Source organism: Toxotes jaculatrix, chromosome 5 (genome assembly GCF_017976425.1).
Source record: "Toxotes jaculatrix isolate fToxJac2 chromosome 5, fToxJac2.pri, whole genome shotgun sequence".
NCBI lineage: Eukaryota > Metazoa > Chordata > Actinopteri > Toxotidae > Toxotes > Toxotes jaculatrix.
The window spans coordinates 16,458,668-16,480,117 of record NC_054398.1 but is presented as its reverse complement, the minus strand read 5'-3'; the positions used below and the strand labels follow the sequence as shown (position 1 = coordinate 16,480,117).

The following is a 21,450-nucleotide window of genomic DNA, read 5'->3' as shown; positions in this document are numbered from 1 at the left end:
TGATGTTAAGCAATCCCATTGTTTTTTGGCACTTTGGTGGCAACAATGTGTACCTCAAATCGATGTGTTTCATTCAGTATCAAACTATTTTTAAATTGACAGACCTGACAGAGCTAATAGACTGTCAACAAGGCAGCATCAGATGATTCATATAATGTTTAACTAGATTCTACCTTCAGGACCAGTTGGTTTGACTTGATTTGTACTCCATTTCATTCTCTCCAGCAGACATACATTTATTCAGTTTTCCAAATAAGAGCACCCTGAGACCTGGTAATCACAGGATGAGGAGAAGTGACACAATTTGAAAGGGGGTGAAGTTCAGAGTAATTCCCTCTGATGTAATATATGCTGGCTGGGTGGTGTCCTGTCTCTCCAATAAGTCACAGCTGAAAGGCGGAAAAAAAGGCTTTGTTTTTGGCAAGTGACATAACGTAAAACATGCCAGACAACAATTAACACAATACTTACTGCCATGCCTCCCTCACTGGAAGGGTGGTGCAGAGAGTTGCGGTCACTCTGCTCCCATGTGACTCATAGAGTCGGATTACGATTGCTCTCTCCTGGTCCTCAGCCTTATGGTAAATAATGGGTTAGAGTAAATACCATTTAATGGAATGAGTGGATAAGCCAAGCTAAGTCAGTGTTTGTTGGATACCTGTTTAACAGTTTCCAGGATGACTGCTTCAGTGCTGATGGAAAAGGCACTCCAGGGCACCATGTCAGGCGTGCACTGGATTAACCTTAGAGGGTAGTTGAGGTTGTATGCACACTGGATTACAGAGGCATCTTGGAAGGATCCTATATAAAACAAAGAAAGTTTTATCACATCTTACATATGTGTTTAAAACTCTAGTTTGAAATTCTAATAAATATGTTTTATTTTCAAAAACACATCTGAAAGACAAGTAAAAACCTGCGTGTGGCATGACTGCGTAGGTGAAATGGTGAGTCCCCATGTCAGCATTGGCATCTGGGGCCTTAGGTGCTCTCAGTCTAAGACAAAGATATCCACCATTAGATCTATGGGTTATCTAAAGTAAGTGGTGTAAGTGAACTGTACTATTTGTAGAACTACAATATATTAAAAGTGGGAAACCTCACAGGGACAGTGTCATTGTGTTCTTGTGGACTGAGTAGCCGTATTTGCAGTCATTCAGCAGCGCAACTCCAAAGTTGTGCTCTGACAAGTCGGCCCACTTGTGACCCCAAACCTGAGAAAGAAACCATGATGAACAGTGAAAGACAGTGTGACGGTGAATGATACTACTCATTCACTTGACTCCACAATGTCGTACCTCAAATCTGGCCCAGTCCCATGAAGTGTTCCTGTGTGTGGGTCTCTGCAGATGGCCAAACTGGATCTCATATGTAGCAGCGGGACTGTGCACTCGCACTGGGAATTCCACCTTGAGAAACTTGTGCGACTCTGCCCACTTCACCTGAAAGCAGAGGATGCAACATTGGTTATTTCTTGGGTATTGAAGAATTTGTCTCTAGATTTCTCCAGCCATCACTGATGTTGAAAAATACCTCCGTGTTGAATTTGATGTAAGGACACATGGCGTCCATGACAATCTCCTGTGTGATAGTGCTTTTATCACTGATCCTGAGGATGAAGCTGACGCTGCCTCGTAGCCCACCTGAGGACGCCACACGAGCAGGCTGCACCACCTCCAGCACCGGCTTCCTATAACGTCATAGTTTACATATCTAGAATACCTGCAAATACTCGCAATGTGTTTCAAGGTGGCATTAGATAGATAAGATTAGAGCAATGACTGACACCTTGTCTGAAGATGGTAGTCCATTACATCCCAAGCATCCCAGTACAGGGGGACATCATCAAACATGACAAACTGGTTCCCATGACAGCCGTCAGAGATGGCTTCTCTGAAACCAACAAATAGCGAAACAGATGTGAATTTATTAATGTTTATGTTGTAGTAGATGCAGATGTTTCTCATGGTTTCACAGTACCTGTTTGCTTTGATCAAACACAGCGAAGCCAGTGTGCCATCTTTGTTTACAACAGCCCGTAAAATCCCGTTCTCCATGAGGACAGTGCCGTCAGCCTGTAACATAACACAACAGCTCAGTCACCCAGACTAAACTACAACATATCTAAATTAAATAAATGCTCTCTATTCTTAAAACAATACACACCTGAACAGCAACAGAGACTGGAGCCACAGGCTGTGTGTCTTTGACAGGAGACACACCGACACTGGGAACTCTCACCAGAACTGCAGTAACACAGACACCACACAACATCAGATATGAAACTGCAGTAATGAGGGCAAGAACAGAATTAATTGAAGTATTTAACATACTCAGATCAGGTTTACCAGCACCATCTTGAATCTGGATGACTTCATGGCGTACCCATGGCAGAGAGTTAAACACACCAGCACCGCCTCCTTTAGACCCCAGGGCTCCACATGCATCATGCAGCAGTGCAGTACCATCATTACGGATTTCTAATGGACATAATTTTGATGTACTTTTAATTTGGGAAAACTCCTCATCAATGTGGCTCTGATTTTCATGAACAGCTGCTGTAATGAAAACTGTACCTTCATAATACCTAAGTGCATCCTCCACAACCATCTCTATACAGCTGCCAGGGATCACATCATGGAATTGGTTTAGAAGAAGCACTCTGAAAAGAAAAAAAAAATCTAAAATGAAACTAATGTTATACTGTCAGCACTGAGACCATCTATTTATTTAATGTCATCATAAAAGTTTAATGGGTATGTCTGGACCTCCAAAGCTCTTGCAGTTTTCCCACAGGATACTTAAATGTGCTGTCCAGACACAGTGCCAAGCTGCTGGCTATCTCCACGTCATGAAGGAGGGTCTCACACTGGCGGTTCCCTCTTTTAATCTGGAAACAACAAAGGAAGCAGATCTATTTCCTGCATGACCCTGAATAATGTATGACCCCTTTTGTCACTCATTTTCATTTCTGCTTTGTTGTGTGGGGCTGTCTCACTTTGTAAGGTAGTGGATAGTGGTAATTTTACCTACTCTCTGCATATATGCCTATGTGTTACTTTTATACACACACACACACACACACACACACACACACACACACATATTTATATATAAAGATAGATACATATATTCTATTATGTGTTTTATACTTTTATTTTTTCCTTTTTCTCTGAGGATCCCATTAGTTTAGTAGTTTAGTTTCGGAAAGTATCATTTGATCTTATAATGAGGACTGTGGACCGATTTTTATTCTACCTGTGCCTGTGTGGTGTACGTGCCATTGTGCAGCTCCAGAAAGAGCTCTCCAGTCCAAGTGCACAGCAGAGCCGAGTCGGCCTGAAGCTGAGAGAAAAGCTTGTGAGGACTAGATGTCTGGACTCTGAGAAACACACAAGAGATGGAATTGGAGATGGAAGTGAGCAATATTGACTCTGGTTACACCTTAGTTATTCATCCTGACTAAAATATGATTGTACTGACTAATATTGTAAAACAACAATGTGATGACATCAGTAGACATCACTCATATCCTTCACTTAGGGGTGGTATACTGCCTACATGCTGACACACACTTGATTCACAGAAATCCCAACGTGTAGAGAGACTAACAATAAAAACTATTATTATTGTTGTTAGTTGTAGGAAGTGTTTCTGGCTCAGTTTGGGCTTGTCATTGTTGCTGACAAGCTTCTAGATTTGGACCCGTACTTACTTAGGAAGCCCGTCCGTGTCCTGTATCCTGTGCAGTCTGTCTAGCATCAGCTGTGTGGGTCCGCCCCCACCATCGCCAAAACCAAACAATGCTGCACTGTGGTTGGCCCTACCCTTGTCTTTATTATTCTTCACAGTTTTCACAAGCTGTGGGCAGAGAAAAATCCAAATACAGATGAAAGTTTTCTGATGACTGTAAATACTCTCTTCACTGATTCAGCATGTGTCTAGAAGAAACTCAACTCACGTCTTCGATCTTGCCTTTCATTTCATAGGAATTTCCTGGTGGGAAGTGTGTTAAAACCTTGGATCCGTCCAGACCTTCCCAGAAAAAGGTGTTGTGCTTGGAAAGAAAAATCAAAACCTAAATGAAAATCTACTTTTTTCCGTTTCTGTAAGCTAGTGCGTGGTTTGTACGAGACTTACAGGAAAGGTGTTGACTAGATTCCAGCTTAGCTTCTGTGTCAGAAAATTAGAAATACCACAACCCTGCATTATCTGAGGAAGTTGGGCAGAGTAGCCAAATGTATCTGGAAGCCAGAACTAAAGAGAAAAGATCCTTACATTATGTGTGGCAACAGATTTTATATGGTATGTAAAACCAGGTTATGTATACATATTTTATGAATCCCTACCTCTTTGCAATGGATCCCAAATTCTTGGTTAAAGAAGCGCTGGCCCTCCAGGAACTGCCTGACCATGGACTCACCAGAGGGAAGATTGCCATCCTGATATGTAAACACAGGACTGAATAACAGCAAACTTAATAATACAGTTGCGTTCACAAGATACATGAGATAATGTGATTTATTTCAGGTTTACCATTTCCACCCACGTTCCTCCAACTGGAATGAACTGGCCTTTCTTCACATAATGCTGGATCTGGGAGAAGAGTCCAGGGTACCAGCACTTTACCCACTGGAACTGCTGGGCCTGGACACAAAGGAAAAAAAGGTCTAAACTGAAGAAGGATGCTCAAATTTGCAGAACTGTTATGGCTCCTATAAAACTATGCTAGTGTGGAATTACCTGAGAGCAAGTAAACACAAACTCTGGGTTCTTCTCCATTAAACGAATCACTGTCACCCAACTTCGGCCACATTTGCGAATGGTCTCTTCATAGGGCCACAGCCAAGCTATGGATAATACAAAATTAACTAATTTGAAACATTCTGCAAATACTGCAAGAGTTTATTCATTTCATTTCTATTTGGTTTTCATTACAATAATCAAAACAATCAATACTTATTTGATACCAGTTTTTCTCTGTTTTCATTTAACAAAAGAGCCCACAGTTCTAAAATGATAAATGCTGTGTAAACACAAGCAGCCTTATGAGAATTTTGCCTTAACAAAACAGTCTAAAATTGGCTAAATTATTATTTAAATCAGTATATACTTAATTCACTAATAAGTAACAATACTACTAATCTGACAGCACTTTACATGCCAGCTTTTGGTATTTGACCATTTTTGATACTACAGACACATTTCATTTCAGTACCAAAACAGTATTGTGATTTGATACTCAGCTCTGTGAAATAACAGAAATAAAAAGTGAGACCTGAGTCTATGTGGCAGTGACCCATTGCATGGACAGTGTGTTGGCTTTCGCCGTTCCTCTGGCTGAAGAACTTGTGAGCCAGACTGCATGCTTTGGAGAAGGAGCTTGGATCAGAGGGATCACAGAGGTTGACCATCTCATTCACAGTGAAGAGTGCCTGGTAGCCTCTCTGCTCTCCCTCTCCCAGTTCCTGTGGACGAAGGGTAAATAATTCAAGTAATTTTCTGTTTCCCCTGATTGAACTTCCATCCTCCAAGAAAATATTGTGTCAGCATGCATTTTATTGTGTGGGAGTACCTTCACAATGTCAATAAGCATCTCAAAGTCAGTCAGCAGTTCCCTTACATCGTGGTTAAATACCACCAGCTCAGCTCTCTGTACAGAAAACTTCCTGTTTGGGTCTGGAGCTGCAATCATGGACCCTTGACCAGCTCCAAAAAGCCCGTTACAGGCCATCTCTACATAAAGGGTGACACTAAAGAATAAGAAAAATTGGAAAGTTGAAAGGCGCCCAAACGTTCAATAAGCCAAGTTGGTTAGAGAAGCAACAGTGATCTCATGTTTTACTTAACTGACCTGTGTGGCTCCTCATCTTTCAGACAGTCAGACAGGATGTAACTGGTCTTTTCACCCTCTTTAGTCAGGCCCTGCAAGTCCATAAAGTATGTTACGTATCGCATTTAAATCTATACATGGGCTAAGAAAAGAATTTTGCCATTTTAATCTAGTTTGATGTAAAACTGAACTACTGCTGCATTACCTGAACTGGCTGTCCATCCCTCCATACCATTGCTTCCCCATCACTTTCCCACAGAAGATGAACCTCTTTCCCTCTCCAGGACTCAGGGATTTTCAGGGTCACCTTAAACCAGCAAGTCCACCACCTTGAACAAGAATCAAGCTTGGATTAGCGCCAGGATTTGAGGGAATAAAATATACAAGGGTGATAAAAATCTGATAATATTACTGACGTCGGTCCAAAGGTATCGCCAACTTGATAAGGTGCAAAGTTCTGCTTGGAAGCTTCTGTGAATGTGATCCGTTTATGGGACAAGAAGGAGGCGAGGGATTCCAGCGGGCAAGAGTCTCCATAGAGTCTGCAGAGATTAATCATTCATAAAGAAGAGTCAAACCTTTTTTTTAAACCTAAAATCACAAATAACAATCTCAGTATCCCAGCATGTGAGCAGATGAGCAAACCTGGACATCATGAGGACATTTTAAGTGATATAGGATTCTTTATTTTAGAGCCTAGAAATTATTTTAAGATTTTCTATTTTTTTTTAACACTATCTTGCAGACCAGTATCCAACTAATGACCACCTAAAAAGAAACGGTGAGAAGCAGGATGTGCAACTGTGATCTGCAACAGTGAAATATTATGAATATGAAACAACAACCGTCTGCAGAAACTAGCACAAGTAGCAGCAGAGACAGGTTTGGTCGACTGTACATCATCGCTCAGTTGAGTTTGTTGAAAGTCAGGTGCGGCTGTGTGGAAGAAGCCTTACCGTCCTCTCAGGTTGCAGTCGGTGAAATAAATATCAGAGACAAATTTCTCTGCTCTCTCGAGGAGAGTGCGCCTGTTCTTCAGCACAGGCTGGTGATACATCACAAAACCAACACACAAACACTTGTAGATTAGCACAACAGCGGGCACTCAAACCAATGACTGTAACCTCAAATCTTGAGACCCGGAAGTGAAAAGTTGTGTTGTTGCACTTCATGTAACCAGCCGCTAGATGGCGGCACTATTCAACAACTGGAAGCATTGAGGCCAGGAAGTGCAGGTGAGCAGTGGAAGCGCTACCAGGTCGTATATTACTTCTTTTAACAGGATGCGAAATAATGTGAAACGGGGAACATTATTCATTTTCGGGGGTGTCAAAATAGGTCACTGATCGCATTATTCACTGCTAAAAGTAAACCCATTAGACATTTAAGCCATTGAAAGCTATAGAATACGATGAAATTTTATTTAAAATCACACAATTTTTATATATATATTTATTTATTTAAAACAAGACAGCAGTTATTCAGGTATTTACACATATACACAAAATAACAATTATATTTGTGCAAATGGCACAAATATAATTTACAGTTTAACACGTGGAGTGGTGCTTTTTTGTTGTTTTGTTTTGTTTTTTAATATGACATCTGGATATCAAGTGTGGAATGGAGCCACAAGCAGCAATGAGCAGGCAAAGCAGGTCATGTGTTGGAGGACTTGTAAATAACACTTTGATGTGGAGAACAATGCACTACCACCACACAAATTTCTGTTGTGGAGAAGCAGTCAAAATGTCCTCACTCTATCAGGCAGCCTGTTTAATCAGTCTAAAGTTTCTAAAGTTTGGGCTTTCATGCCATAAGCGTGCAAATACATTGAACAAAAACTTAAGAACATCTAGAATGATCCAAGAGAAATGTATGGATGTAATAAAGACAGAAAAGAGGATAATGATCCTGTGAGAATGACATGATGATGTGATGAATCTCTGGCGATCCTGTGGTTAACTTCACAGGCTACAGTTCTAACTGAGAGGCTCTCGGGAGTGCTGGGGAGTTAGTCTTGTGATCTGACTGGCGGACAGGGGTTAGGGGTCAGCCCACATGCAGCCTGAAAATACAAAAGCCTTTTTTCTCTCTCAGCATTATTCACAGGGAAGGAGCTGTGTGTTTCTGTGTTTGTATGGAGCTGAGTGGCCTTTTATTATAAAATCCATAGAGCAGCTCTAAGTAGAGGGTTGGTTGAAATGTGGTATAGCCCATCCTTCTCAGGCCACCCTACCATCAGGGATGTCTGTCGACTCCTATCCCCCTATTGTTTGGACTGTGGTTGGGCTTTCCGCAATGCCAGGACAGCCCAAGGGAACGGGTGCCAGGGTCCGACTTGACCTGAGATTCTCACCAGCTCAGCTCTGGCAGTTCAGCTCTGGCCTTATACTGAGTTTGCCTGGAAGCGTCCTGGAGCTCCTCTTAAGAAACTGACCACATCATGTCAGATAAATAAAGGGGGATTAGAGAGGACAGCTGTTTCTCTTGCTCTAAGGAAGTAGTCATACAGCATAAAACAACCCTTGAAACATCCAGCATGGAGGCCTATCACGTTCTGCCTGCCACAACACAGCAAAGAAAATCCAGACTGTGGCTTGAGAAATAAAAAAAAGAGTGCTTCCCAAAAGCCCAGAGCTGCATGCAAACTTTATCATGTGATCTACTTAAACTTTGCATGCTTCCACAAATGTCCAAACCGATCCATAGGACAATTTCACAAATACAGTATGAGTAGTGCAAAAGGATGATGGTGTATTGAGTTCCTTTGAAGCGAGGTCCTGGAAGATGAGCTATACTCTTGAACTGTACTCATCTCTCTCCCCAGTGTTGATTCCAACACCTTTGCCTTTGTCCTGTTCAGCCGCAGATCTGAGAAATAAAAGACCCATAGGACAGAATTTAGTTGTACCTTTAAATACATGCAATTTGCTGTCTTAAACAAATTTCCATGTATCAGCAGTTGGTTCGTTCATGATATATAAGATGTTTAAGTGATGTAGGCAATTTAGAGCCTACACCCCCCCCCCCCCCCCCCCCAGCTCTTAATTTGTCCACATTTTCCACTACAACTGCCCATTCCCTTTATACAAGGGATTAGCCATGTATGAAGGCAGAACCACTGTTGTTGATATTGTGATGTAGGAAAGCATAATTACTTCAGAAGCTGGGAGGAAGAGATATGTGGAATGTTTGAAGTAAGGAGGAATATTAACACTGTTTAATGCAGACAGCTGCAACCGTCCCATCTGTGATGAGCCTGTCATTTAGCCTTTCACTTCCAAAAGTGGCTTGTGCATCATTAGCATAAAAAATAAAAGACTAGGTACTACTACTTCCTCTCCTCTCTTATTTTAATGGTATTTACTTGCAGAAATAAGTAACAGGAACACAATAATCTTAATGACACTGCACTGAGATTTACCTTATTTACCAAAATCATTTAAGACGAAATGAAATCTGCTTGTCAGGCCTAATGCCTATCATATGGACATTATACACATTTTTCCTTCTCTGCACATTTCCTCCTGACTGCAGAAGTCATTAAGGGTTATATCACATCACAGGTTCCTCTATGGATTTAGTTCTTCCCATAGTAAAAGAGATTATCAGGTGTCACATCTTTGCTCAGTTGCTACAGTCCAAAAAGAAACAACCTGTTTGCTGCTATGCATGGCTTTTTAATAAAAGTCCCTTTCCTATCAAACGTGCTATACAAGTGTTGATATGTGAATATATGAAGATGTAACCAATATGCTTTCTTCAAAAGCTAGTTTTCTCCAATCATTTTCTCAAGTTAATTTCCAAATGTATTCTTAACTATGTACCGCAAAAAATCTCTTCTAAGTACACAGCAATGTAAACCCAAGAAAATATTCTCCAGGGTATGACTAGTCTTTTATAGAAAACCACAATTATACAAAATGGGCTCATAATTTACACGTCACATTGTCATGGGTGACTAAGGGCGGCACAAGTGAGTCTACATTCCCAAAACTCCCTACTAATGAGGACACAACCCCTATAAACGCCATCATTGCTTTCGTAAACCCTAGATGTATGGTTCAATTAAGGTTAACCATTCTCTTGAAATATCCTCTGCAATGGTCCATTTTATATATATTTATATCTCACCCTCTAAACCCAGTCATGGAAAGCTTTGAATTTGACCACTAAAATAGTTCCACTCTTTCTAATTCATGTTTGGGAGATTCAGGCATATGGACAAAAGTGTGAGATACACCAGGTTTGAGCCATCGGACAAACATCAAATTCAAAAGCTAATTTCTCAAGTCAAGTTGACCAGCTGTGATTGGTCGAGCTAACAGACAGCACTTTTAATTTTATATACATAGCATGATTTCAACAAGCAGGATTGTTTTTTCCCTTTGCTTACCTTTTTCGCCTTAATAGACAGTATATTAAAGAGACAATAAGAACAAGTCCCAGTACAGAGCCCACCAGAATGGGAACCAGTAAACCTGCAGCACATGAGAGCAACAGACACAGAAGCGATTACGTGATAATTTGGCCGCTGTACATGTGCATACAGTGGAAAGAAAATGAATGTAAATTAAAACAAAACATTCACTTGATACAGTGGGTACGGAAAGTATTCAGACCCCCTTAAATTTTTCACTCTTTGTTATATTGCAACTCTGTTGTGGTTTTAATGGTAAATGAAGTATTTTTTTATATTGTTACACTTCACAGTAAATACCAGTGCTGCATCATAGGCTGTTATATTCAATATGCACTGTACATTTATTCCAGTAATGGTTTAGTTTGGTAATTGATTTGCTTTAAATTTATAGCCCTGATTTTGATGTTGGAACAATTATTCTTTTTCTTGATTAACCAGTTAACTGAATTCAGTTCTTACAACTTGCTTATTTGTTAAAATACAAAATGTTTCTGGCCCACAAAGGGAGGATCCCTCAGTGAGATGAAGCTGAAGACAACATATGACAAAAAGTGTAACTGCAGAAAATGTATGCAAAAACAACATACCAGTATTCATCCAAGATAGATCAGCTGAGTAGCAAAGAAAAAACAGAGAAAAGAAGGTGAAAAGGAAATTCACAGAGGAACAGACAGACATAGTACCATCTGAAGAAAAAGATTTTAAATTTTAAGAGGTTTTGTGACGGATGAAGGAAACAATTAAATCATGACTTCAAGGTCTTTTATGTGAGAAACAATCCTTTTCATAACATGAGCTGACAGTTCAGACTCATTCAAATTCAGGCATTCTGAACTAGATGTTGCAGAAAAGTGTTAAGACCATTTCATCTCCACGTCCTGTTCAGTTTGGCAGTCAGACACACAGACACACACACACACACACACACAGCCAAGTGACTTGAGATTTTTCTTAAAAATCATTTAATCCCCACCAGGCTCCTGGATCTGGACAATTTACGTGTGAAACACAAAACAGTACTTCCATGACAGGTGTACTGTGGCCTAACATCTGCCTAAGGTCCTCTGTTTCTGTTCAAAATGTGTAACTTAAAACCTTACATGCTTTACATACTCTACCATATAGATATAGAAGATAAATGTATAAAAGTTCTGTGACCCCACAGAGGACTAAGCTGTCAGAGATTCTAAATGATAAAACCATTTCTAAGTTCAGAGTGAAAGGTGAAAATGCAGTAGGGAACAAATCTGCCATGTGTGATTCAAGTATAATGCTTTTATTGAAAATAGTTCCTTATGTACTGTACAGTAGCTGTATCCTTACTGAAAACTGCAATTTGAAGAGATGAACAAATTGTGGGAAAAGACAGGGATCTCATGTAAAGCGCTTAAGCTCTTGCAAATTCTTTTGGTTTAGCTGCATCTCTATATTGTGCAAGGCAATAATTACCAGTTAGCTCCATACTATAGAACTGAACTTGGCACACTGTAGAACATTATAAATGTTCCATGCCAGCCATTTTGTGTACTACAATATGCAAATCTATATGCTTGATGCATATTTTCAAGCACGAAATATGAGCTTTGATGATGTTTATTCAAAGGTAAAGTTATGGTGATTTCAGTCATTGTGAAAAAGAAACCATTTCTTTTCCTTGGCAAATTTCCATGACAAAAATCAACACATTCAGTTCGGCTTAATGTTTTAGAATCTGCTTGTGTTACTGAGCACAGTCACTGGTGATGAGTGGTTATGCATATGAGTAAGCTTGCAAAAACAATAACTACAGTAAATTAAATCTACAGTCTTTTTCTGATAGAACCTAGAATTATGTGCACATACTGGAAAGAATAATTTAAATATTAAACACATTTGTGAGAACCATCGGTCAAAGGAATGCAGGGTGCGGCTTGAAAATTAGTCTTTCATTGTAGGACACACAACTGATGTCTACAACTGAAAGTGACATAATGTGAGTCTCAACTATGTGAGGAACCTCTCTAGTCTTCCCACTCCATTGGCAAAAGCCAAGGATGTGGATAACCTTGGCTGTGTGGTTTCCTGGGAACAATGGCAGGAGAGAGACTACCATAGTTTGTCATTGGCACACTTTGCTTGATGGCTGTGGAAGTCTTCTTCTGATTCATCAAGGCTTTTGTCAGAGAGCGATTCAACTCAGTCGCCTCGTCTGTTGGCCGTCCACGGAGAATGTGCCTGATAGTGGGGAGGGCTAAATCTGATTTACAGTCCAGGTAGCTCTTGAGGTTGAGCTCAGGGAAAACTGCATCTCTGAGAGCATGAACCAGCTGGTTCTCAGTGTGGAACTGTTTGAGCTGATGGAAAACTCTCTGCTCCAGTGAGACGTAGCAGAGTGCATCTTCAGCCACCCCTAACTTTCCCACAGAGTGGCTGGTCTGGCTCTTCTTCCGCAGGAATGGATTCAACATCTGTTGTTTGGACTTGGCCAGAGTCTCACTCTGCTCGTTCTTGAGGTCTTTCTTCTTGCCAACTTGGAGCTTCTCTGAGCCACTTGGTAGGAGCTGATAGAGCCCTTCATCAGCCAGGTCTGCTAGGTCGCCAACCAGCAGCTGCTGAACGATTCGCTTCCTCGTGAGTGGAGATGTGACTGTAAGAGTACCATGCAGTCCTCTGCCTGCATCAGACACAGAGCCAATCACAGCTTGTTAAACATCCCAGCCCGTGGGATACTCCTTGGAACGCTGTTGGACCTTCACGCCCAGCATGCAACAGCACTGCCTGTAGTGATAAAACTAAAAGCACAAGCCATCACCTGCTAAATGCTGCTCATGGAAGCTAACAGCAGGGGATTCCACAATGTCATGTCAAAACATGTGCCATTAGAAAAGCATAGCTCAGAGAGGACAGCTTTGGAATGAAGAAAACATGCACATTAGTACTGTACTATATGGACCTAAATACCATACAGTGTGGTAAACCAGTCAACCACATAAAAGTAAGCCTTTAAAGACAAATTTAAGGGTTGGAGACATTCTCAGTATGTCAGTGGGACAGTTAATTTGTTGTGTCTTAAAAGATGGCCTACTTTCCAACAAGCTCATCAAAGTCAATCAACTTTAAAGATGACTGACAATGACATCAACATACAAGCTCAACCGCAACAAGCAGGTGATATCACACAAGCCAAAGCCCGCATGACAGCCCTGTGCTTTGCAAAAGAAAAAATGCCCCTACATCATCCAAACCTGTCGTTTAGCCATTTTTAAAGCAGCGCAGTGGCCATGTCATTTATGCGACCTTTGCACTCATGCTCCGACAATAAAGCAAGCCCGTTTTAAAAGCCATACTTACCCTCCTTAAAAGATACCAGCACAACTCGGCTGTCAGCAAGCTGCGGTTTCCTGAAGTTGCCATTCAGTGGCACAGGGGCTGAGTCCTGGGCATGGGAGGAGTAGAGGGCTGTTGCCAGGGTCAGAAACTGGGAGGACACAACAAAACAACAGCACAGAGACTTTTCCACACCCGTTAAGTTTAAATATAAGGGACTGACTCTATTAAGATGTCTGAGAAGTCAATTTAGCTTCTCAGTGGCTCATTGACCCTAATATCAAATCTGCCAAAAAAAAAAAGAGACAAATAAAATTAATGACGCACCTGTTTGCGAGATATTGTTACATGATTCCTGAACACAGTCCACAGTACACTAGGATAGCAAGGAGGAGTGGTGAGTGACCCATCGTAGCGATAATACTCATCCAAACGTGCAGGCAGCAGCGCTCTGATGTTGAAACCAGGCACTTGTACTCTCTGATCTGAAGGTACACAGAATTATTTTGTGACTAAATTAGCCTTTCCAGTAAGTTCTCAATAGTTTCTAGGTGGATGACGTGTCACAAACAAAGCCTGAGTACTGGCAATGACTGTATCTCCTATTGTTAATTACGCATGCTCTTAATTTATACTTAATTTTTTAAACTGCAAAAGACATTGCTTGAGAAAAACATCACTTTGGACTTACCTCTGTATTTGATGCCATTAATGAACTTCAGAAACTGTTCAAAGGCAGGATTAAACTCACCAACCTGTACAGAAAACACAGTTAGATGGTTCTGCTCCACAGATATTTGCAGATCATTGCCCCCCCACAACAGAGTCTGCAATGTCTCACCTCAATCAGGACACCCAGCACTGCCAGGCCATCAGATTTGTCCACAGCTGTGGACATATTGGGGTACTTGTCTGAATTGAAGTGTACCACATGCATCTGTAAAGGAAAGAGAAATAAATTAAGACCCTGTGGAACAAAAATATCGTGCAGAATTAGTCAAAACCTTGAGCTGTTGTCACTAATTATAACATGTTCTCCATCCACAGTAGGTGTCCATTGAACTGGAAATAGCTTGTGGTGTTCAGGCGATGCAATACTGTAGAAAAAACTATGACAAAAGCACATGAGAAACACTGAAGATTTTTTTTTTTTTTTTCAGTGGGTGGTCTATTACAGCACAACAACACACACAAATACCCGACTGTCAGTTGTTTTGGTGACAGTATTGTGTATTCAGTGCAACACAAAGGCATGTTGGTCATTCCAGCCAAATATGACAAAATTTTATTTACAGTCTTTGTTCTGACTTGGGAATTAAGGTAGACATTTGCACTATATTTGGGAAAAGTTCAATTTCCCATCATTCCATCCCTCAATAACAACATGTCATCAAGGAACTGTGGTTCTGTCGTCTGGAGAGACTTGAAAAGACGCATGGTCTCGATGTGTCCACTCACAAACTCAGGTCAAACCACAGCACCTTAAATGTGGCTCTACTGCAGCTGGGGCATGGTCACATAAAAGCACACAGGTTGTAACCATTACAGCTTCTACCCACTGTAATTCAAATGATACCAAATTATATAAAAAAGACTCCTATTTTTGTTTATATCATAACAGAGACTCTCAGTTTTAGATGTTATAGTCAAATCTTCTGCCTTACTTAAAGCAGCGATGTAAAAAGTAAAAACTAGTGTGTGAAAACTGCTTACAGGGCTTGACACATTAAATAACACAGACAGCCACTCCTTTCCAGAGGTGGTTGGAAACCAAAGCATAGTCTGGTACTCTAATCCCTTTAAACTCTTCAAAAAACATAAGACATACTATACATACTGAGGCTGACTGAAATGATGTCTTTGCCTTACAGTCTGTGCAACTAAGTGACAAATCATGTTAATCTGACTGGTAAAGGGATGATTTAAAAAAAAAAAAAAAGACAACTTTAATGTTTTGGTAATCAAGATTTTAAAGACTCAACTTGTTTATTGCTTAAAATGCTTAAGTGTCTTTAATTAGAATGTGTTTTATACAAACTTTCAATTGTGCTTTACAGTTGATTACACAATAAAGTGGAAGATGCACAGTAAGCATTCTCTGACACTGTCTGGCGGCTAGATATAAACAGAATGTCTGCCACAGCATCAAGAAACTGGAACAGTAACATGCAGATGCAGAGCTTTTGAGAGTTCCTTAGGCTTAATCAGTGTCTGAAAGTCTTGAAGTGTGTCAGTGGCTCTGATTTCTCTGCCAGTCAAATGTCACACGTTTAAGTCATAAAGTATTAAATCATTTGTCTGGAGCCAGAGATGCTGTCGCCTGATGCTGCGGATAAGTTAGAGACCTATTTAAATGAATGGACTGAGCTAACCTCAAACGCTGGTAACAAACCATTCCATCTAAAAGTAGCAGTATTGCAGTATAAACATACGCCATTACAAGTGAAAGTCCTGCATTCAAACTTTCACTTGTGTAAAAGCATATTAAAGTATAATCACCAAATGTACTCATTCAGAGTGTTATATACATATGGCACCATTTATATGTGTTCAGATTATTATTACTATGCATTAACTTTTAAACAGTATTTTAATGTTGTAAAGGCGGAGCTGTTTGTTTGTGGAGTTGATTAATAACTTTATATGCTGTTGCATGTTTTCAGGAACAATACATTTCATTGTGTGAACTGTTTTATGTGTAAAATCATGTAAAGTAAAAAGTACAATCTTTTTCTCAAAAATGTGTAGTATAGATATATATAGGAGCAAAATAAAGGAATCCAGTAAAGTACAAGTATCTAGAAAGTGTAGCTAGGTTCAGTAGTAGAGTAAATGTACTTAGTTACTTTCCACCACTGTATTTTACATCAATAGAGGGTAGTAAGAAGTGCTGTTTACTTTCTTTACCTCTGCTGCATACTGTCTGCTGTTAACCATGTGTTCAGAGCCGGCAGGTCTGCTGGAGGAGCCCCAGTGGAAATGAAGCTGAGCTGCAGTGTAACGATGAGGCAGGCTGGAGATGTGCATCTTAGAGGGCAGGGAGATTTGCACTGTAGATCGAAAGAAATGAAATCCCAGCACACACAGAAGAGCAGGGAAGGGGTTACATCATTTAATGTCAGGGGGAATCGAGAAATATCAACTTTCACTTTATCTAAACTGGGGAAGTCAGCATGGCCCGCTCTGTGCTGTCAAAGCGCCTTTGCAAAAGTGTTCTAACTATGTTTAAGATACTTTATGGCGGAGTGACGCAGGGCGCTTTCCACATGTTTGTCAGTGTATGACGAATGTTTACAAGTGAAAAACCTTTGTCAGCTCATTTCAGACACACGTCACGCTGATGATGCCACTCAGCCTGTGGTATTGAGGCCCATCAGGCATGCATACCTAAGCATTTGTCTGGTTTACTTACATAGATTACAGCAGTTGAATCGTCAAAAACACGGGACAGACACTACATGTATGTTCAGCCATTCACATATAGTTTCTGCTGTACGCTTTCAAATGTAAGAAACTAACCAGCTCTGCAACATGATTTTTAGTTTACCTCACTTTTCTGAAACAATTTCTTAAATCAAAGCAGAATAAATGAATGAATAATCATATTCATCTGCCTAAGTACTCACAAATATTTTTGTGTAGCACAGAGGCATGATTATCTCTTTTCTGATTGCTGTATTTAAGAATTAAATTTAAGACTGTGTTATAAATAGATATCAAACAATAAACTGAAATTAGATTCTTTTGTTATGATGCCTCAGAGCCAGTAGATGCAGAGCAGATGACTGATCTCTGCTCATATTTTCCCAGACTAAACACGGAGCTCGTTCTTCGGGTAAAAGAACAGCTAAGATAATAAGAGAGTGATTATGGAAAATTGCTGTGGCAGCTGTAGAAAGAAGATCCTCCTATCATTTTCTTTAGGTTGACCCAGGAATTAGGACTCAAGAGCAAGAACAGACTCCTCCACGTTTATGTGGGGCCATTTCTAATGAATACGTTTACTAGTGAATCACTTTGATTTGAAAAACTTCTGCATCCCGAGCCAAACAAAACATAGTGTTGTTAAACATTTGCTTAGTTTAATTCACAGTTTTGTTACCCGTGATGAAATCAGGTTAAGTACACATTACATTTAAAGTATGGTACGTTATTAAATGTTTTGTGGATAACACTGAGTATTTATACTCACCAGAATGTCCATTATTTCCAAGAGTGAGATGCTCATGGGGGGACAGGTTGTAATTCTGAACCTCAATTGGACGCAAAGTTGGGTCGAACCTTAGCAGCTCTGACTTGATGTCTATTGGAGACTGGAAAGCTCCACCACAATATGGATAATTCTTGGACCAGTGGTGCTCTCCTTCTGGCCCTGCAACAGCATCAATGTAAATGTTAACCAGTAAAACACCTTTGAGACACAGCTTCTGCTTGATGTAGCCCAAATGTAATTTTCATAATAATTGTAATATACTGTACAGTGGTTCTACATTTAGTCTAAGTTATCCAAAAAAGTGTGTTTCACCTCAGCTGTACTGGAGACGCATTGCATGTCTTCCCAAATGTTAAACTGCTCCATTCTAAAGGGCAAATGAGCAAATGTGCATACCCCAGAGCATAACTGAATAGGGGATGGCTTGTCCTGGCCTACTAAACATTTTATCTGTAATCAAAGTGAAGTATCATTATCTATGTACTAGGCGGCATGGGAGAGGCCCGTGGCTTCTCTCTTGGCCCTTTCTAAGGCAGTGAGAGTGAGAACCAGGCTGTTGTTTGCGGAGAGAGCCAGTGAGAACGCTGTCTCTCTCCAAATGAGAGGTTTCTATAAAGCACAGGACAGCGAAAATGGCCACATTTGCAAATCAAGTCTTGCAGTTTACAAAGTGACCTCAATCACACAAGAGTGTCTCTCAACAGTGTTGGCTACAAGGGCATCAAGGCATCAAGGGGCTTTGAAATAATGCAAGAGGGATGGAAACAACGATGCTAAATTAATTGACGAGAAAATCAGGAAGCTCTTTCCGATGTTTTCATTCAGTGTGTTGACTGAAGTGTAATCATCCATACTGAGCTTTTCAAACATGATGCTCAGTATGAAGTGAGGCTAACAGTTTGCAGTGAATGGACCTTATCAAATCTGAAATGACATAATCGTAGCAGAATAGAAAACACCATGAAAGGGCCTGAATGTACCAGTGCTCTCATCACTTCTGCATATTTACCACTAATTCATTATCTGGCCAGAATGAATCTAAAAATCCACCATTCACCATATGCCAGCTGACCGTGGTTAAATATGAATGATGCAGCATGAAGCCTGCCCCCAACCCAACTGTCATTTTCCAGTGGATTGATTGTACAAGACATGCCAAAAGGCATCAAGTGAAGCTGTGAAATCACTGAATACTTGTTTGAAGAAAAACTCATAGTTCAATCTAGGCAAACACTCCCTATAATAAGAAAGAAACTTACTCTTATGGCTATAATTACTCAGCGTCCACTTCATTTACTGTTTTAATTAGACCCAGCCTGCCCTTTAATAATGGCCTTCAGTGGCCTTTGGTGGCCCCTTGGCAGTCCTCGGTAGCACATACATGACTGTGGGTAATTTCTTAAATATGGGGCCTTTTCTATGCAAAAGGAATGTTAGATGAGAAGATTTATGTATAAGGCTTTCTGCAGAGTAAACCGTTGAACATAACATCAATGATAGAGCAGGGTGAGAAAACTACAACAGTCATCATCGTCATTTATTTTACTCCCATGTTAAGGTTCACTGTCCTTTGCCAGAGGGTGGAGTGTTGAGGTGGAGATAAATTGTATGACTCAGCTGTGCCCCTGTCAACAGAAAGTGCTACCAGTCCTCCAGACTACTGACTACTATGACAAAACCTCTCAAGGGTTTGTGAGTGAGGATGAAATCCACCACGCTGCAGTTAAGAGGAGACCAGAGGTTTTTTTTTTTTGCTATATATATTATTATTACATCAACTGTTTTACTCAGTAACATCACAAACTTTTGCAGTTTAGCTAATGCGTTGTAATTAAGAACATTTGTGATTATATGTCTGTATTTATTCTTGTATTTCTTGTATTTATTCCTGTATTTATTTTTATATTCATAGCATTTTTTGAAGGATCCAAGTGTTTATGTTTACATTGCTTTGTACAGCACAGGATGACTTACTAAGGTATTTTGCCACATTGTTAAGGTACTCCCTGTAATGACACATAAATTAGAAATGTTCCTAATTTTCAATTGTTTTATTAGGTGTTGGTCCAGTTTTCTAAATTTCCACAGGTAGAAGACAAACCGCTGTGTATCTACAAAGCACCACTGGCTCCCATTAATGCTAAACCACTGCTATAATAAAACAGTGTGGATTTGCCTTTCTCAGAGCTCTGAATTAAGCAAGTATAATTTCCTCTATTATTATTTTAACATAAATTACTGTGCAGAGAAAAAAAGCTCTTTTTAAAATTCATCCCTCATCTGTCTGTGAGAGAGAATGTGTACACTGTAAAGTTGTTTAAAAAAAAAAAATGGCAGTAAGTGTGAGCAATAACTGTTGCAGTCAAAAATAGTAGGCCAAAAAAAAAAAAAAAAAGAAAAAGGAAGAAAAAAGATTATACAATGATTTGCTGCACCTGTCTACTTATTGGTTTGTGATATTCACTCACTAAATGCAACAGACTTTTGAGTAGCAATGACACAATGACAAGAGGTCATGCACTGAGCACAGTTTATGTAAGAGGTAGTCATGGTTCAAGAAGTGCTTGCGCATAGACCTGAAGGCATGAAGCAAAGCCAGTCAGCCACTTAGGAAATGTTGAGATTGCAGAGTCGATAATGAACTGTACAATTACATGAGTTGACACAAGGATTGTCCAATTTTTCTCCCTTTTGATCAGAAAGCACTGTATTTGATGCTGTTATCACTTCTGTTTTATTATTTGGAATTGCCAGCTCAAAGCAAAACAACAATAACATTTTCCCTGCCTCAGTCATTGCCTATCAGAGAGCAGCATCAAAATGAATTCTAACACTTGATTAGTTAATGATGGTTTAAGGGTAGAATACCATTGTGAGGTACCAACACATACAAGTGCACATGGACTGGGACTGCAAATTAACCAAAAGTGAAAAGAGGATATATAGGAGATATGTTATCTTATGATCTACAACTTACAATTTGTGAGGAACTGTGAGAAAAATATTATGAATCTTACCACTGTATGTCCATTTGGCACCTGAAACAGACAGAAAAAAAAACAGTCCCACTGTATATTTAAAATATTATAATCAGACAAGCAATTACACATATGCAACTTAACATGATACAAAATAATAGTCATTTTATGCATAAACAAAATAAATTGAAAACAATTTATCTGGAACAAACATCCAAAGTGTTAATCTCGGGGACATGGTAACATGTCATGTCACCCTCATTCCTCTGTGAGAGCAGAAGCAGGTGGATGGAGACACCTGCCATGAAGCATCCTTTCTGCTCAACACCTTGCAAGTGCTAAATGGCCCAGAAGTATGTTTTCTTCTCCTCCTTAACCCAAATCTAAAAGCAGATACAAAGTTGGGTTTTTTTTAACTCGCTACTTCATGCTCTGATCAAAGCTCTTACCATGCAGTACAGCGCAGAAAGTCAGCTGTAGTAAAACAACGGATGTGAAGCTCAAAAAGCGCATCTTTGATCCCCCTCAGCCCAACCTCGTGCGGCAGCCTGACTGTTAACCCGGTACAGAGCAGGAGCTTGGAGCACCAGAGCGCCAGCCTTCAAACCGGCTTTTATACTCACGTTGTCGGCTTCATTGTAGCTCGAGTTGACGTCAGAGCAACAACAAAACCAGCCTCCAGAGTCATCTGGTC

At 40.1% G+C, this 21,450-nt stretch overlaps 2 protein-coding genes across 3 annotated transcripts; both read right to left on the bottom strand.

The window, feature by feature from the left end:
• Nucleotides 1–12: 12 nt before the first annotated feature.
• Nucleotides 13–6,965, bottom strand: man2c1 (mannosidase, alpha, class 2C, member 1). 2 transcript variants are annotated; one of them, XM_041037514.1, is made up of 26 exons: nucleotides 6,790–6,965; nucleotides 6,250–6,375; nucleotides 6,039–6,162; nucleotides 5,855–5,925; nucleotides 5,576–5,753; nucleotides 5,279–5,468; nucleotides 4,744–4,850; nucleotides 4,537–4,647; nucleotides 4,350–4,442; nucleotides 4,141–4,257; nucleotides 3,962–4,057; nucleotides 3,716–3,861; nucleotides 3,259–3,382; nucleotides 2,769–2,890; nucleotides 2,577–2,662; nucleotides 2,334–2,480; nucleotides 2,167–2,246; nucleotides 1,981–2,075; nucleotides 1,789–1,893; nucleotides 1,534–1,690; nucleotides 1,299–1,442; nucleotides 1,105–1,214; nucleotides 917–996; nucleotides 659–801; nucleotides 472–575; nucleotides 13–389 (listed from the first exon to the last, which is right to left on the bottom strand). In XM_041037514.1, the coding sequence occupies exons 1-26, from the start codon at nucleotides 6,888–6,890 to the stop codon at nucleotides 278–280; spliced, it is 3,069 nt and encodes a 1,022-aa protein (XP_040893448.1). In that variant the 5' UTR covers nucleotides 6,891–6,965; the 3' UTR covers nucleotides 13–277. The 2 variants fall into 2 exon arrangements, with proteins under 2 accessions (XP_040893448.1, XP_040893449.1); XM_041037515.1 differs by having other exon boundaries at nucleotides 2,349–2,480.
• A 4,555-nt stretch (nucleotides 6,966–11,520) lies between these two features.
• On the bottom strand, nucleotides 11,521–21,337 carry ca12 (carbonic anhydrase XII). The gene is made up of 9 exons (XM_041038731.1): nucleotides 21,206–21,337; nucleotides 20,796–20,816; nucleotides 17,758–17,937; nucleotides 16,473–16,615; nucleotides 14,407–14,502; nucleotides 14,257–14,320; nucleotides 13,893–14,050; nucleotides 13,590–13,716; nucleotides 11,521–12,912 (listed from the first exon to the last, which is right to left on the bottom strand). The coding sequence occupies exons 1-9, from the start codon at nucleotides 21,267–21,269 to the stop codon at nucleotides 12,260–12,262; spliced, it is 1,506 nt and encodes a 501-aa protein (XP_040894665.1). The 5' UTR covers nucleotides 21,270–21,337; the 3' UTR covers nucleotides 11,521–12,259.
• Between the last annotated feature and the right edge of the window lie 113 nt (nucleotides 21,338–21,450).

Excerpts from the sequence above, each read along its gene's own strand:
- man2c1 (XM_041037514.1), bottom strand. The coding sequence starts at position 6,890 with ATGTATCACCAGCCTGTGCTGAAGAACAGGCGCACTCTCCTCGAGAGA. Across the intron at positions 4,443-4,536 it reads GAGGAACGTGGGTGGAAATG|GATGGCAATCTTCCCTCTGG; the intron begins GTAAACCTGAAA and ends TTTACATATCAG. Across the intron at positions 3,383-3,715 it reads GACACGGACGGGCTTCCTAA|AGTCCAGACATCTAGTCCTC; the intron begins GTAAGTACGGGT and ends TGTGTTTCTCAG.
- ca12 (XM_041038731.1), bottom strand. The coding sequence starts at position 21,269 with ATGCGCTTTTTGAGCTTCACATCCGTTGTTTTACTACAGCTGACTTTC. Across the intron at positions 20,817-21,205 it reads TTTCTGCGCTGTACTGCATG|GTGCCAAATGGACATACAGT; the intron begins GTAAGAGCTTTG and ends TGTCTGTTTCAG. Across the intron at positions 14,051-14,256 it reads TAATGGCATCAAATACAGAG|ATCAGAGAGTACAAGTGCCT; the intron begins GTAAGTCCAAAG and ends GTGTACCTTCAG.